General features: G+C 39.8%; 1 protein-coding gene across 1 annotated transcript in view; it reads right to left on the bottom strand.

Annotated features, from left to right (window-relative positions):
- The window catches only part of LOC123760744 (tuberin), a 151,633-nt gene extending 137,680 nt beyond the window's left edge, over positions 1–13,953 (bottom strand). The window contains exons 1-5 of the mRNA XM_069328680.1: positions 13,836–13,953; positions 9,190–9,410; positions 6,891–7,078; positions 5,250–5,447; positions 4,314–4,488 (exon numbers count right to left, since the gene is read on the bottom strand). Coding sequence (XP_069184781.1) covers positions 4,314–4,488; positions 5,250–5,447; positions 6,891–7,078; positions 9,190–9,396 — 768 coding nt within the window. The 5' untranslated portion in view covers positions 9,397–9,410; positions 13,836–13,953. The remainder of the gene's footprint in view (positions 1–4,313; positions 4,489–5,249; positions 5,448–6,890; positions 7,079–9,189; positions 9,411–13,835) is intronic.
- Between the last annotated feature and the right edge of the window lie 325 nt (positions 13,954–14,278).

The following is a 14,278-nucleotide window of genomic DNA, read 5'->3' as shown; positions in this document are numbered from 1 at the left end:
AAGGTTCTGGAGCATATAGTATGGAAGATATTTTAACTATACTTTTCCTATGTTACTCTCCCAGTTCTTCCAAGATGATGCTTCCCCACCCTATGGAAGTTGGAAACTGGAAGGAGTGGAGTGAAACTGGAATGATGATGATGATGATGATGATTAGTCAGTTTTCAGTGTTATTTGGTTATTGACGAAATACAGCAAACCCTAGATTTGTACAAATTTACACCTACAAAGTTAAATTTTTTAACATCAAAATATTAAAAATACATGAGGGAAATTCACTGTACACATGCTAGCATGAAATTATTTACACAATTTGTCGAATTATACAGTACAAATGTGTTTTAGGCCTTTCTGGACTATATTCCCATATCATGGCACCTTCCAAATGTCCAAAAAAAAAAATGCTGGCTGTAACCCCATGATGCTGCATTGATTAAATTGAAGGTAATGTTTACTTTCATCTACATCATTGGTTAGTGTACAAATCTGAGAAATGGCTTTATACAGAATATTTGTGACTAGGAAGTGGCAGGAGTAATATTTATCATAATTATTCCACTTCCCACTATTAAATGGTGGGAAGAAACAAGCCTGGAGAAAAAACCAGCGTTGAATGTAATGAAACGCCATTTTCTGGGTGAGACCTGGAGGCTCCCCAGAGCTATCTAGGCTGATACGGAGAATAGCCTTGGGCATCAATGTACATGGAGTTCTAGGCCTACCGGGGACCAACGAGTCAGAACCTGGCTACCTCAGAGAGGTGCGAGGAGCAATGGCCTATAGAGACACCTTATATATAATTTAGATGTACTGTACTCTATGTCTGCTATGGGCACCCAGAAAGATAAGTGCCCCCCATTCTGGTTAAGAATTGCTATTAAAGCCGAACAAAAGGATAGAACTCTCCATGAGGAAAAAACGAGCAAACGAGCATGACGTCATCTTGTTACCAACGCGCCGCCGTCTGCACAACTCCCCCCTCCCCGTGAGGGGGGAAGGGGGAGCAACAGACCTTCCACCAGCTACCCAAGCCTGCCAGTTCTTAGGCTGGATGTCAAAAACAAGCGAAAAGAATCTGCCGACCGGAGAGAGGAAGGGATGCCGGGGAGCCTCCGGGTCTCACCCAGAAAATGGCGTTTCATTACATTCAACGCTGGTTTTCTGGGGAAATCCCCTTCGGCTCCCCGGAGCTTCATACCCAAATTGAAAAACAAACAGGGACTTACCCAGGTGGCGGCTGTTCCTCACAACTCAACACAAAGTTGAGACAACTGGCTGCAACCGCCGACCCACTGCAACACAGGCCCGACCAGGCCCAAGGACATTGACCAGGTAGCGAGCAGCCAGTACCATGTTCAATCTCCAACAGGATCTTTGGTTTGTTGGTGCTTGTTTGGTCGGGACGGGGCTGCATCGTGTTTTGTGTCCGGTTGCGGCCCTCCGCTGTTATTTGCGCGCCATGGCTTCTGTGTCAGGGTCACGCTTTGGGTTGATCCGGTTCCCTTCTTCCCTGTTCGCGGGCGAGGGTCTCCCAGGTCGTCCGCTGTGTTATTGAGGCTAGCCAGCCTGCGTTCTATCCCTGTGCCCATGACGTTCGTAGATTCGCTGCTCTTGCTGCCGTCTTGGCGACATGTTCTGGCTAACATTTGAACACTGGGCTTTTGGCGGTCGTACAGGGGCCTGGGTGCTCGATATCTCGTGGGCGTTCCTGGGCCCATTCAGGCCTGTGTCGCCTAGGGTTGGCGGTTGCAGCCAGTTGTCTACACTTTGAGTTGGGGAGTGTGCGGCGACCGCCTCCTGAGTACGTTCCTCTTATTTCCTCTGTGCATAGTTAGCTCCGGGGAGCCGAAGGGGCTTCCCCCCAGAAATCCAACGTTGAATGTAATGAAACGCCATTTTCTGGGCGAGATCCAGAGGCTCCCAGGCATCCCTCCCTCCCTCCGGTCGGCGGTTTTTCGTGTTTTTTGACATCCAGCCTCAGAACTGATGGTGGATAGCCGGCGCGATAGGTCTAGGGCTCCCCCTTCCCCCTCCTGGGGAGGGGGGAAACTGCGCAAACAGCGGCACGGCAACGTGTGACGTCATGATCGTTTGCTCGTTCCTTTTAGGGGGAGTTCTATCCACTTGTTCGGCTTGTGGTAGCAATTTTCACCAGAATAGGGGTTTGTTTTGGGATGCTTACCTTTCTGGGTGCCTGACCCGGTCGATGCCAGACATAGAATGCTTCCAACCACACAGGGGTTTCTATAGGCCATTGCTCCCCTTGCCTCTCTGAGGGGGCCAGGGTCTGGCTCTATGGGCTCGTGGTCCCCGGTAGGCCCATAGAACTCTATACACATGACTGATGCCAAAGTTTGACATTAGCATATTAGCCTGGATATGCTCCAGGGCACCAAAGGGGCTCCCCCCAGAAATGGGCCCCCTCTGGAAGCCATCTGTCATTCTTTGCCAGACAAGAAAAATGGGTGCAAATGAAAGAACTGCCCACCTGGGCTGAAAGAAAAGAACCCCACACCTCCAGAAAAGAGCCTGTAGCTCCCCAGTTGGCCAACTGGAAGAGACAGTCAACAGAAACAGTGCCCTAAGAAAGATATCACAGAATGAAGAGGCATCATGTACCAAGGAGTGGCAAGGAACACCACACTTCATTGAGAGACTAAGATGGCTCAGGAGAAACATGAGCAGGCCCGAGGAGAAAGAAAGCACAAGACAACTTATGAAGCAGCATCAAGGAAGTATCAACACCAAACACAAAGAGCGACTCTGCTAAAGCCAGGCGATAAAGAGGTGACAGTACTAGGAATGAGATGCCAATTAATGAACAACCAGGACAAAAAAAATATGACAGACACCCAAAGAGGCAAGAGGAATGTGAAATGTCAGGAAACTGCACACTGTTGCTATGATGAAAGATGCAGGTGGGACACCAACAAATCAGTTACCAGTGTACTTGACAAATAGCAGAAAACTTGTGTCAGAATTCCAGATGCCCCGAAAGGTAAATAAGATTGAACCAGAAAGTCACGTCACTGGGTCTATCTGCCAATAGAGGGGTACCTGCGGTAAAATGCCCAGGTTCAAACACCAGGCCAGAAGAGCCTGAAACCAAGGCAGAGCCAATCCCAAAGGAGAAAGAAGGAGCACCTTGCCCTAGTATGTCTCCAACTTGGACAACCCTAGAATTAACAATTGAACGAGGGAGGAAGACACAAACAAATCCCCAACCCAACAAGTGCAGCCAAATGGCATCTACTGTGAGAGCCATGTGAATTAGGAATAGAACCATGCAGGAGGGGAGTTGCTGGTCCCATACCAAGCAAAGAAGTCTACCTCTGTGGTCGAAAGTCTCACAAGACCAACAGCAGGACTTACCAGCAACAATTTGTACTGCAGAAACAGAACAAGCAAGAGAAACTTCCATCAGAGCCCCAAACACACCCTGCACGTGAACCATTTGGAGAACCAAACTTTGATATGCTAGACACCCCCTCCCCCTAAAAAAAAAGAAAATACTCCACCCCCTCCACCCTCAAGATGGGAGGTAGAGGGGTGGCATTTGAAACACCCAAACAGTGTTTGGCTGTTTCAGTGCTTTTTATTTTATGAACCTTGCAGTTATCTGTACTGGTTTGCTGACTTTATGGATTCTTTCCTGGTGTGGGTGATCATAACAATCCTCACTTCCTTGGGCCCCAATGAAGGGGGTGCTAGGTTCTGGCTCTAGTCGCTGGTATTCCAAACACAACTCCTATGACTGATGTGACCCCGCAGTGGGATACCATCTCAGCGAGATACCTTTGGGAAGCCACCAACAGCAGGACTTACCAGCAACAATTCAGCAACAACCAGCAACCCCTTGGGGAACCAAGGGGGTTCCCCTTTTAAACTCAAACATGAATTTATTCAGATTTTTCGGAGATTCAGTTTACCGGAACCTGAATTACCATGTTCTTACATTATAGTGCAAGAATGTTATAAAAGTGATACCAAATAGCCATTGTCCTTTAATACATTACTCATGTTCTAGAATCTAAAGTATTGTGTACAAACAATACCAGTACACTCCAGTAGCTACCTACAAAAGCACTCCACCACTTCATAAGACATGATTTACAGTGCTCATGAATTGTTAAAGTACAATTACATTTACTCCATCTTTACAAAAACCTTCCACCAGGCATATACATATCCCTTGGCATATACCAGGCATTGTTCACACTCACAATCCTCAGTTCCTCAAACAATGCAGAATGTTAATTATTGTCAAAAATGCAATTTTGTTGAACAAGATGATTAACAATCAGTAAGCATACCTTCCATGATTCAAGGGTGAGCTCAGGCATACTGACAGCCCTTGTAAGAGCAGTAATGAAAGTAGGCAGTGCAGAAGACGGAAGGTAGCTGTATGCAAGCACAGCATCAAGGACACGTAGACACAAAAATGCCTCGGATTCACTGCCAGCTTTGTGAAGCTGAAGAACAACTTGCCTGGAACATACATAAGGAAGTTTCAGTAATTTACTCTATTTCAATGATTTACATTTTTATTACCAGATATCACAACCCTTTTAGACCGAGAAAATGAACTTTAAAACAGATTTATTCTAACTGATAAATGAGTGAGAAGGAACACATTGCCTTAAATTTACATGATGGAAAAAGCTATTCAGTGTAATATTCAAGGAAAATGCAAAGCTTATATGAATACAATAATTGTAAAGCTTATATGAATACAATAATTGCAAAGCTTATATGAATGCAATAATTGCAAAGCTTATATGAATACAGTATTTGTAAAGTAGATAATGTTTAGATCACAGCTAATTAAGAAAGTTATACTCTGTCCTTATGCTAGGCATCTCTCATAACAAATACAGTATTGGGAAACTTCTTAAGTCTCTACCCCTTTTTACAACACTTCCATTTCAGCCCCATAATTTCATCAGATTTATGAGATAAAACAAATTTTTATTTTCCTATCTTTTTATATTATATTAAGAAAATTGCCTCCCTCCTCCTCTCACTCGCTCTAGTGATATCATTATGCAAAAGTCCCTGTGAAAAATTCAAAAGTTAAATGTAACTAGGTGTCCTTTTCTGCTGAGATCTTCAATAGCTCCCTGAGCTATGTGCTGGTTAAGCTATGCCTTAGGGAGATATACCCGGCCTGACAATGCTGATATCAAAAACAAAATACTGAAACCTGTCTACACTGTTTACTATTACAGTAGTGCATGTGCCAAACTTACGTGACATAGCCAGTCACAACAGGTTCATCCAAGTAGGCAGAATTGAACTTGACTAGTGTAATGACGAGATTGAGAGCATCAGCAGCTTGTGGTGATGCTAAAAGTCCTGGAAGCCACTCTAGCAGAAACGGGCCAACATACTCATCAATGTATTCTAGCTGCTTTCCCTCGGCTATCACCTCACGAAAGAAGTCAAAGCTGTAGATAAAACAAAATACATGCTGCATAAGAGTAAATGTCATATATATTTTATGCTCTATTACTTAAAAGCACACATCATTCTAGCTATAACTAATTCGCTAATAGTTATAGCGAATCGCTATCTTCTTCCATATTAGGAGAGGAGTGGTAATGGAAATATTTTTCTTGCAATTAAATCATCACACACATCAAAACGCAGCAACAAAAAAGTTCTTATAGTGATGCATTTGCATGCAAAAAGTAAGAAAACAGTAAAACAAAATTCGGTTCTTTTCTGGTTATGGCATACATAGTAGCTGGATACACAGTTTGCCAACTCGTGGATTAGGAATGAAAGGGCTCGAATTATCAAGTGGGACGATATTATGTTCATGATTTCACTTGTTTACATAATGCATTTATTGTATTTAATAACTTGATTAATGCACATATCTTTGACAAAAAAGTGACTGAGTACTGTACATAGGTCTACAATGTAATATGTTTATCTCTATAGCACACAAACCTGTTCCTGGCACCTGTCCCTACTAAAAAGTAACACAACCTGGAGTCTGCCCGAACTCACAAGGAATTTAGAGGCAGCGAATGTGCGGGTAACATGCAAAAATTGCATTGAGTATCAGCACAGTGCTACCAAATTCCTTAAGAATTTAGGCAGACTCCAGGTTATGTTACTTACCTTTCATGGGTAAGGCACGCATCTGGAGGTGACCCATGATGCTGGTTTGATCCTGCTGTCCTACTCCAAAGATTTCACATACACTATATTGTATACACTACAAGGGGTACCCAATGTTTCTCAGGCGACGGAGGCCACAACTTCACTATACACTATCTTCCTCAGAATAACCATCTTCTACTACACAACCATCATCACTATAATAATTCATTGTGTCGGGGGATAGGCAGCCAGATATATATGCATGCTAGACTCATATCAAGGTCCTCCCTTTCCCCAAAGGTCGAATTACTGATCTCCCCAGGATGAAACCCCACAAGATGCTGACTAACTCTTAGGTACTATTTACTACAGCCCATCCTCCTGTATTGGTAGTATTGTACTTATAAGAAGGATGAGGACTGTAGTACCTATACTGACGTACAACACAATTAGAAAATAAAAATCGGTAATATTGAATATAGACAAACCAGAAAATGATTTACTAATGTTGCAAATTACTTGTGTAAAGGAGGAAATGTATATGTTTATCTCTCAGAATGTTTGGTAATATGTTTATTGTTTGTGATGTGTGTCTATGTATGTATTAACACTATGTACTGAACGGGGTGAGAATAGCTTGAGCTACCTCATCCCTTTGTGTGTATTTTACCTCAAACTTATTTCAATTTAAATTTCAATTTCAAAGTTGCAAAGACAAATTAAACTAACTTGACCTAACTTTCTTAGCCCCAATACATGCAGTAATTAGGAAGACATACATAGGTTTAGTATCTTCACGCTGGTAATTGTCTGAAATGTAATTAAAGAAGACATGTCGCATTGGTCCTAAACGATCATGCCCAGCTGTGAGGGTGGTGAGCATTTGTAGTGTCGTGTGGCGATGCTCAGCTGGACAGGTCAGGGACAGTAAGTCTTGAATAAGGAACCATAGCTTCTCTATCCCATACTGTGGAAGGAAATACAAATAGCAACTTAGAAATATATTTATAAATTAGAAATATATTTTTAAATCTTTAGAACAATCAATGCAAAAAGAAATAAAAGGTTTGCAAGAGCACTAGGACATACAGTACTAGTAAATCATTTGGGAATGATTGATTTGATTCCTGATCTTTATACAGTATGTATCTATTTTAATTTAATTTAACTCATTTACTGTAATTCATTGTATCAGGGGATAGGCAGCAAGAGTGTATTTATACATGTTAGGTTTATATCAAGGTCACCCACAAGGTTGAATTACTGACCACACCCCCTCAGGATGCAACCCCACAACAAAGTGACTAACTCCTGGGGTACCTACTTACTGCTAGGTGAACAGGATCGTTAGGCGATAGGAAATGTGCCCATCCATTACTGTCCCGCCCAGGAATTCGAACCCAAAATTGTCAATTGTGAGTCAAGAACAAACCCGACTGTACTACCAGGACCCTTAACTAATTTTACCAACTACACTAACTTCTTCATTTTCATTTATATAAAATGAATGCTAAATAACATTAAAAACAAAAACTTCCTTAGTACACAAACGCTTCATAATTAATCATTTTGCATACTATATTAAATAATACAATTCTATTCACTATTCAACTAATATATAATACAAGACATCTACTGCACATAACCTAACCTTATTCATACAATATCAAACCTTTGCAAAACATCCATACATATTGTATTAGTATTTCATTCACATGCAGCACAGTATTTAAATAACTTTCTTATTTCCCATTTTTTCATGTATCCTAATAAAGGCACACCTTTTTTCTCCTTTCAGATTAAACAGTTTATTCATCTTTTCTACTACAGATTATTACCTTTAGTCACTGTCTGTGGTAAACTTAAGGCTTGACACTTACTCAAAGTAAGTTTGCATATGCCAACACCAGCCAGGAAGCAGTTGCCAACTGTGACAACAGAAATCAATATCAGTACCACAATATGCTTCCTTACATATTCATGGTTCACTATCCATTCTCCTCAATAGGTGATAAAAATTAATAAGACTGTTTAGTGAAAACACATATGAGCTTGAATTTTAAATAAGCTGTGGTTTAATCCTCCCTTGTTCAATTTGCCAGGCACAACTACAGTCTAAACACACTGCGAACAGTCTATGCAACACATTCTTCTATGCCTCCTAAAAATAAAAATACAGTAATCTAGAGTCCCAAGGAAAATTACATTATCTGTTATCAAATATTAAATCAATGAACAAGAGTTTGGAAAAATTGCAGAAATGTTAAAATATTAGATATTTAACTTTTGAAGGCTTATGAAACCAGATTCTGAGAAACTGGAATAATAAAGGACAGAGAGAATCTAAACTCTCCTGATGCTCTGTTCAACTAGCAGTAAATTGGTATCCAAAAGGTTCGCAACTGTTGCATCCTGGGAAAGGGTATTGCCAAATACACAAAATGGTTTGTCAAGACTCATTTTTCCAATTGTCAAAACCATATGTACTGTATATATTGTTAGATTAGGATGCGTAAGCTTATGTTAGTTAGGCTGTGTTAGGTTCGATTGCCTTAGGTTAGGTTGGGTAAGATTAGGCACATTTTAAAATCCATTGAGGAACCATCTTGTGTACAATGTGACTTGTATTCCAGGAAATGGGCAGTAGTTGGCCTATGGGCTCCTCAATAAGCCCAACAGACTTCCCATCCCTGGCTGTAGGAAACCATAAAGTGGACCATATTACACGGCCTTGAAAGTGTGATCAAACATCACTTTTATGGACATGAAACTGAACAATTTTAGGCAGGCATAATACAATGGATGCTTAAACATGAATTTAAGTTAAATTATGGAAGGTACAAACCATTTTCTGAAATTAAAGACAATAGACTTATTATAATACATGTACAGTAGTAAGCTTAGGCCAACATGAAGTTGATACCCAATACCATTTGTCATTATCCTATGTCCCTTTCAATTCTGTTACAAAACAAAACAAAATTTGAAAAATGACAAAGAAAGTCTACATTACCATAAAGTTATCACATGCACAAAAACTTTTTAACAGGAATAAATTATTCTTGGTGTTGTACTCACTTCTTCCAATTTCCTTGAAATCAGCACTTCATTAAGTTCTCTGATGGCTTTGAGACGTACAGCAACAGGAGATTCATTACCGAGTTCAGTTTTTAACTCCTCCGTTAGCCTTATGTACCGGCAGCCAGGAAAATTTCCTCGCTCAATTTTAAACCATCGTTTCAGTCTTTCAGGAAAACTCTTTTCTGGTTTATTATCTTTACTCATTGTGAAACATTTCCCTGAAATTTAAAATAAAAACTATATGTTTTGAATACTATACAATCAATCATATTCTGTAGTCACCTAGTTGTGCAGTTGGTTGTGCATACAGCCACTAGCACGCATAGCATTTCGGGCAAGTCCTTAATACTATGTTCTCCGGAAGACGACCCGTCAAATCATTTAATAACAAGGTACCCATATTACTGTTGGGATACAGAGGCTACAGTTAAGGATTGACACCCAGTAAATCCTCCCCAGAAAGGATATGAACCCAGGACAAAGCGCTCCCAAAATGCCAGGTGAGTGTCTTACCACTTCACCACGTGGACTAAACTTGTCATGTTCATGTCCATGGACAATCTAATATATATTATATATGATTTGGCTATACAAAAAAATGGTGTAGTACTTTATGCTTATAATATAAATGATTAAAGGTGTCACCAAGAATTGAAGAAAGGCATCCTGCAGCATTAATGTGCTAAGCTGGGATTTGCATACCCCAGTGGCTACAATTCTGGCTATTAATCAGTGTGCATACTATAGTCTTGGCACTTAATTAAAGGGCCAAATATAATTTTGTTATCTATGATAATAACTTTGCCTGAACAAATTGTTTGGTCCTGGTGAGACATTTTCTTCACTTACAGGCCTCTTCTTCCTCTCTGGTTAAGAATGAGATGCTAGTTTCAGGCTGGGTCCTTGGTGATTGATGCTTGGTTGGTTAGGCTAGAGTGCATCATTGTCAATTTCTTTCAAATTACAGTACAGTACTATATTTTCTTAATCATAACATAAGAGTCTTGGTAGTACCATTAGGTTCATTCTCAACTCACAATCAGGAATCCAGAATTCAAATCCTGGGTGGGCAGAAATGGTTGGGCACATTTTCTATCACCTAATGCCTCTGTTCAGTTAGCAATAAATAGGTACCTGAGAGTTTGTCAGCTTGTTGTGGGGGTTTCATCCTGGGAAGGGTCAATAGTTCGACCTTGGGAAGACCTTGATATAAGCCTAATGCATAATATACAAAGGTTTCCTATCCCCCGACAAAATAAATTGATAAATCATGAATTATTAAATCATGTGTTATTGTAACACTGATGATATATGTTAATGTATTATTAATCATATTGGTATACATTACAGTACTATACTTTCATTACTGTATTTATATTTGGTAATTAAATCTTCACTGATGCCCTCTTTTCTGAGTGTTACTTCTACAGCTTTTCTCCACCCCCTAGTGGATGCCTTTTATGTTTTTTCTCCATGGTGACATAGCACCACGGTAACATCACAGGAGCCCTCCCAGAAAACCAATTTTAAATGTAATGAAATGCCTTTTTTTTGGTGGTGCCTTGGTGGCTCCTTGGGACTCTTTCTTCCCCATTCAGGACCTTCAGTTTGTAGCTTTCCTGGTTATATGACTGACGGTTTAAGAGTGGTGGTTTGAGGATGAAGATGCAGTTCTCAGGTGGTATCCAGGTAGAATTAATGTGAGAATTGCTTTACTACCAAATAGTTTCTCAATCTCAGGGCTTCACTGTCCGTACTCTATGTTTTGCTTACCCTACTGTCATCTGTTTTGATTAACCAGCTTTCTGGTGGTCTTTTCTTGGTTAGATTATTTGGTCCTAGATCCTAGAGTACTAGGATCTTCTGCTCCTTGTGCCTCTTCTGAGGGGGCCATGTTCTGGCCCCTGGTGCCTGATAGGTTTACATATGAATCCCAAGGATCTGGCATGGATTGAACTGAGTGGAGTTTACCAGGCAGCAAAGGTACCACTATAGGGGCTCGCCCTGAAAACCCTGAAAATATCACTGTTTTTGGTCTGCAATGGTATAGACATGAGGAGTAATAAGATACAAATGTGTTAAACACATTCATAGCACTATGTTGGGAATGTGTAAAATATTACTCCTTTGTCCAAATACTGATGCTCAAGTGTCTGATCACTTAGCACACTCCAGAACCTCTGACATCTCTAGTGTTTTGTTGATATATTCATGAGTTTTTAATGTACAGCATTCACTCTTGTCATTTTACAGAACAATGTCTCCTTATTCAATTAATATCATAACCTTGACTATAACAAAATTATATTACTACTTTTTTTTATCAAATGAAAATATAAATAACTTTTTTTGTGTCCAAAGACCATTGACTTTACCCTATTTAGTTCCTACTTAGCTTACCTCACCTGCCTCCTGTACTTCCTACCTAGTGCCCTTACCTAACCTACCTAACCTAATTACCTAACCCTACCTAAACTAATTAGGTGGGGCTTGAGAATTGTTTTTCATTTTTTTAACAAATATTGAAGATTCAGTGCATTCTAACTACTAGTGGCCTAGCCATTTCTTATATACAGTGTGTATATGTATGTATGTGTGTATATATATGTATGTGTGTATATATGTATATGTATGTGTGTATATATATATTATATATATATATATATATATATATATATATATATATATATATATATATATATATATATATTATACTTATTTTATTTTTATTTATATATATACAAGAAGGTACATTGGGTTTGCGAGAATACATTGGATAGTACAGTATATACATTCTTGTAAAGCCACTAGTACGCACAGCGTTTCGGGCAGGCACCCGATTATACTTAATTATTAATTTACATTTATATTGGATTCTAAACCTATTCTAACCTGTGGGCCGCTCCAAGCAACAGCCTGTTGGACCAAGCTCTCACAGGACACTTGGGGAAAACAACAACTCCCAGAACCCTATCAACCAGGTAACCTACGTAAACTTAAACTAACAAAGAGTGCATCACCTTCAAAATTAAAATGAAGAAATGTGTGTGTCCCAGGCAAGATAATGACACTAGTAACCTGCCTGTCAGTAAGAGTTCATACCCTACCTCAAGTTGTGGCATATACAGTACATACTCTAAAAGTCATTTTACTATCAAGTGAATATATCTTGCCCATGATCTGGCTATACATACCAGATTAAAAAAAAATATCAAAAGTATATTTATTTTGACAAAATTATTTTTGTCATTTGAGTACTGTACTACTAAAATTATATCTATGTTGTATGAGCTGTACATCTGGAGTACAGTAATTTTTATCCAGGATAGCCCCAGAATCTGCTATGGTAGAATGCTGAGAGCATGAGAAATTTATATAACTTCATGGAATGATTAGTGTATATTACTTTTGAATTGTCTTTATCATCCTAATTTTACCCGAGTTTACCTGAAAACCACCATTTCCCTAGTGGCCTCAACAGGAACAGAAAGCAGGCAGCTTCTTAAACATCCCCCACTGTTCCTGAAGATTTTGTCTAAGTGGACAGGTGTTGAGTCAACACCTGTCTCAGCACTAATGGTAAACTGCACTTTGTTGTTCCATTACTTTATAACTGCACTTTGTTTTTCCATTACTTTATAACTGCACTCTGTTTTTCCATTACTGTATATATCACCTTTTAACTTATAAGTTAAATGTTATTTTATACCAAAGATGTAATTTTGATTTAGGATGCTGTGCACCTGTTTGGTCCATCAATTACTGTAATGATTTGAATATGATGCTACTGTAATTCTCATCACCCTAATTGTAACCTATAGGTGTTTCTATGATTGTAAACATCTGTTTACTCCAGCTATAACTATAATGATTGTTTATAAATCACTGACAAATATATAGCTTCTAAATCTTGATCAAAATGTTGATTTCACAGTATATAATTAATGCAAGTGCTGTGCTATTACAACTTAAGGGAAATAATGCACAGTACAGTACTGTATTTTCTGTAAACTAACTCGATTATAAATGTTCAAACAGATAGGAATAAAGTTTTTAAATTTTAATTTGATGACAAAGACATAAATTTTCACAAAATTTTGCCTAATGAATAAATACTAATGCACATTCTTACCTTCAATTCCAGCTCAACACTTGTCATTGCATGTCATCTTAGCCAGTAAAATCAAAATATAAAGATAATACAGTACTGTATTGCAACAATCAGTACCCTTTTGCTTGGAATATGAGCAATTATGATACATTTTTCAGGTCTCATTGAACCTCTTTTTACCAAAAAGTAACAAAATACAAAGTGTTTACCATATAAACAAGTGAGCACAATCACCCTTTCTATAACAAGTAGCAAGTAAACTCGAGCGCCATCACCCGGAGTAAACCTGCCAAGTAAACCTAGATGTTGTATGATTAAATACCGCCTCGGTAACAAGCTCTGGCAGGGCCCCGTCCGCACAACCTTGACACCTCCAGACCCAAACAACTTCACATTCCCTGCCTCTAGGAGCCATTAACACTCATCCCGCAGGCCAGAGCCCATGCACGAATCAATGGATGGGTAATGATCATGCAGGAGCAACCATCCCGCCAGATCAGCACTCAAAGTAACCGAGATAAAGGCGAATTACGTCTCCCGGAGATGGGGACGACGAGCCGCTGAGGTAGGAGGGAGCCTGGTACACTGTGTGTGTGTGTGTGTGTGTGTGTCCGGAGGCCCCGGACCCTCCTCCCACTCTTGAATAAGTGAACCCATTCACCTCCCTTTTTTCACTTTAGGTTTGAGGGAAAAGTGGGTATCATAGGGTTGTCAAAAGCTCAGATAGGGGGACGGGGGAAAAAGATGAGGTTGTGTATAGGGGGTAAATTAAATGATACGTGGCCCAGCTACATTTGTTAGTTGTTAGTTGATTTCTGGGCGACGGCGAAACTAGACGTACGAACGGTGACGAACCTTGTCTATCCGGTTTCCGATCTCCCGGTTAGACTTATATATATTTTTTGTGGGGTTGGTGGATAGGTTACAGCTAAATGAATTGTGGGGTTCAGTCCCTGAGCCCATTATGTGCCTCTG

This window comes from Procambarus clarkii, chromosome 21 (genome assembly GCF_040958095.1).
Source record: "Procambarus clarkii isolate CNS0578487 chromosome 21, FALCON_Pclarkii_2.0, whole genome shotgun sequence".
In the NCBI taxonomy this organism is placed as follows: Eukaryota; Metazoa; Arthropoda; class Malacostraca; order Decapoda; family Cambaridae; genus Procambarus; species Procambarus clarkii.
The sequence above is the reverse complement of the archived record's forward strand: the minus strand, read 5'-3'. Positions and strand labels throughout refer to the sequence as shown.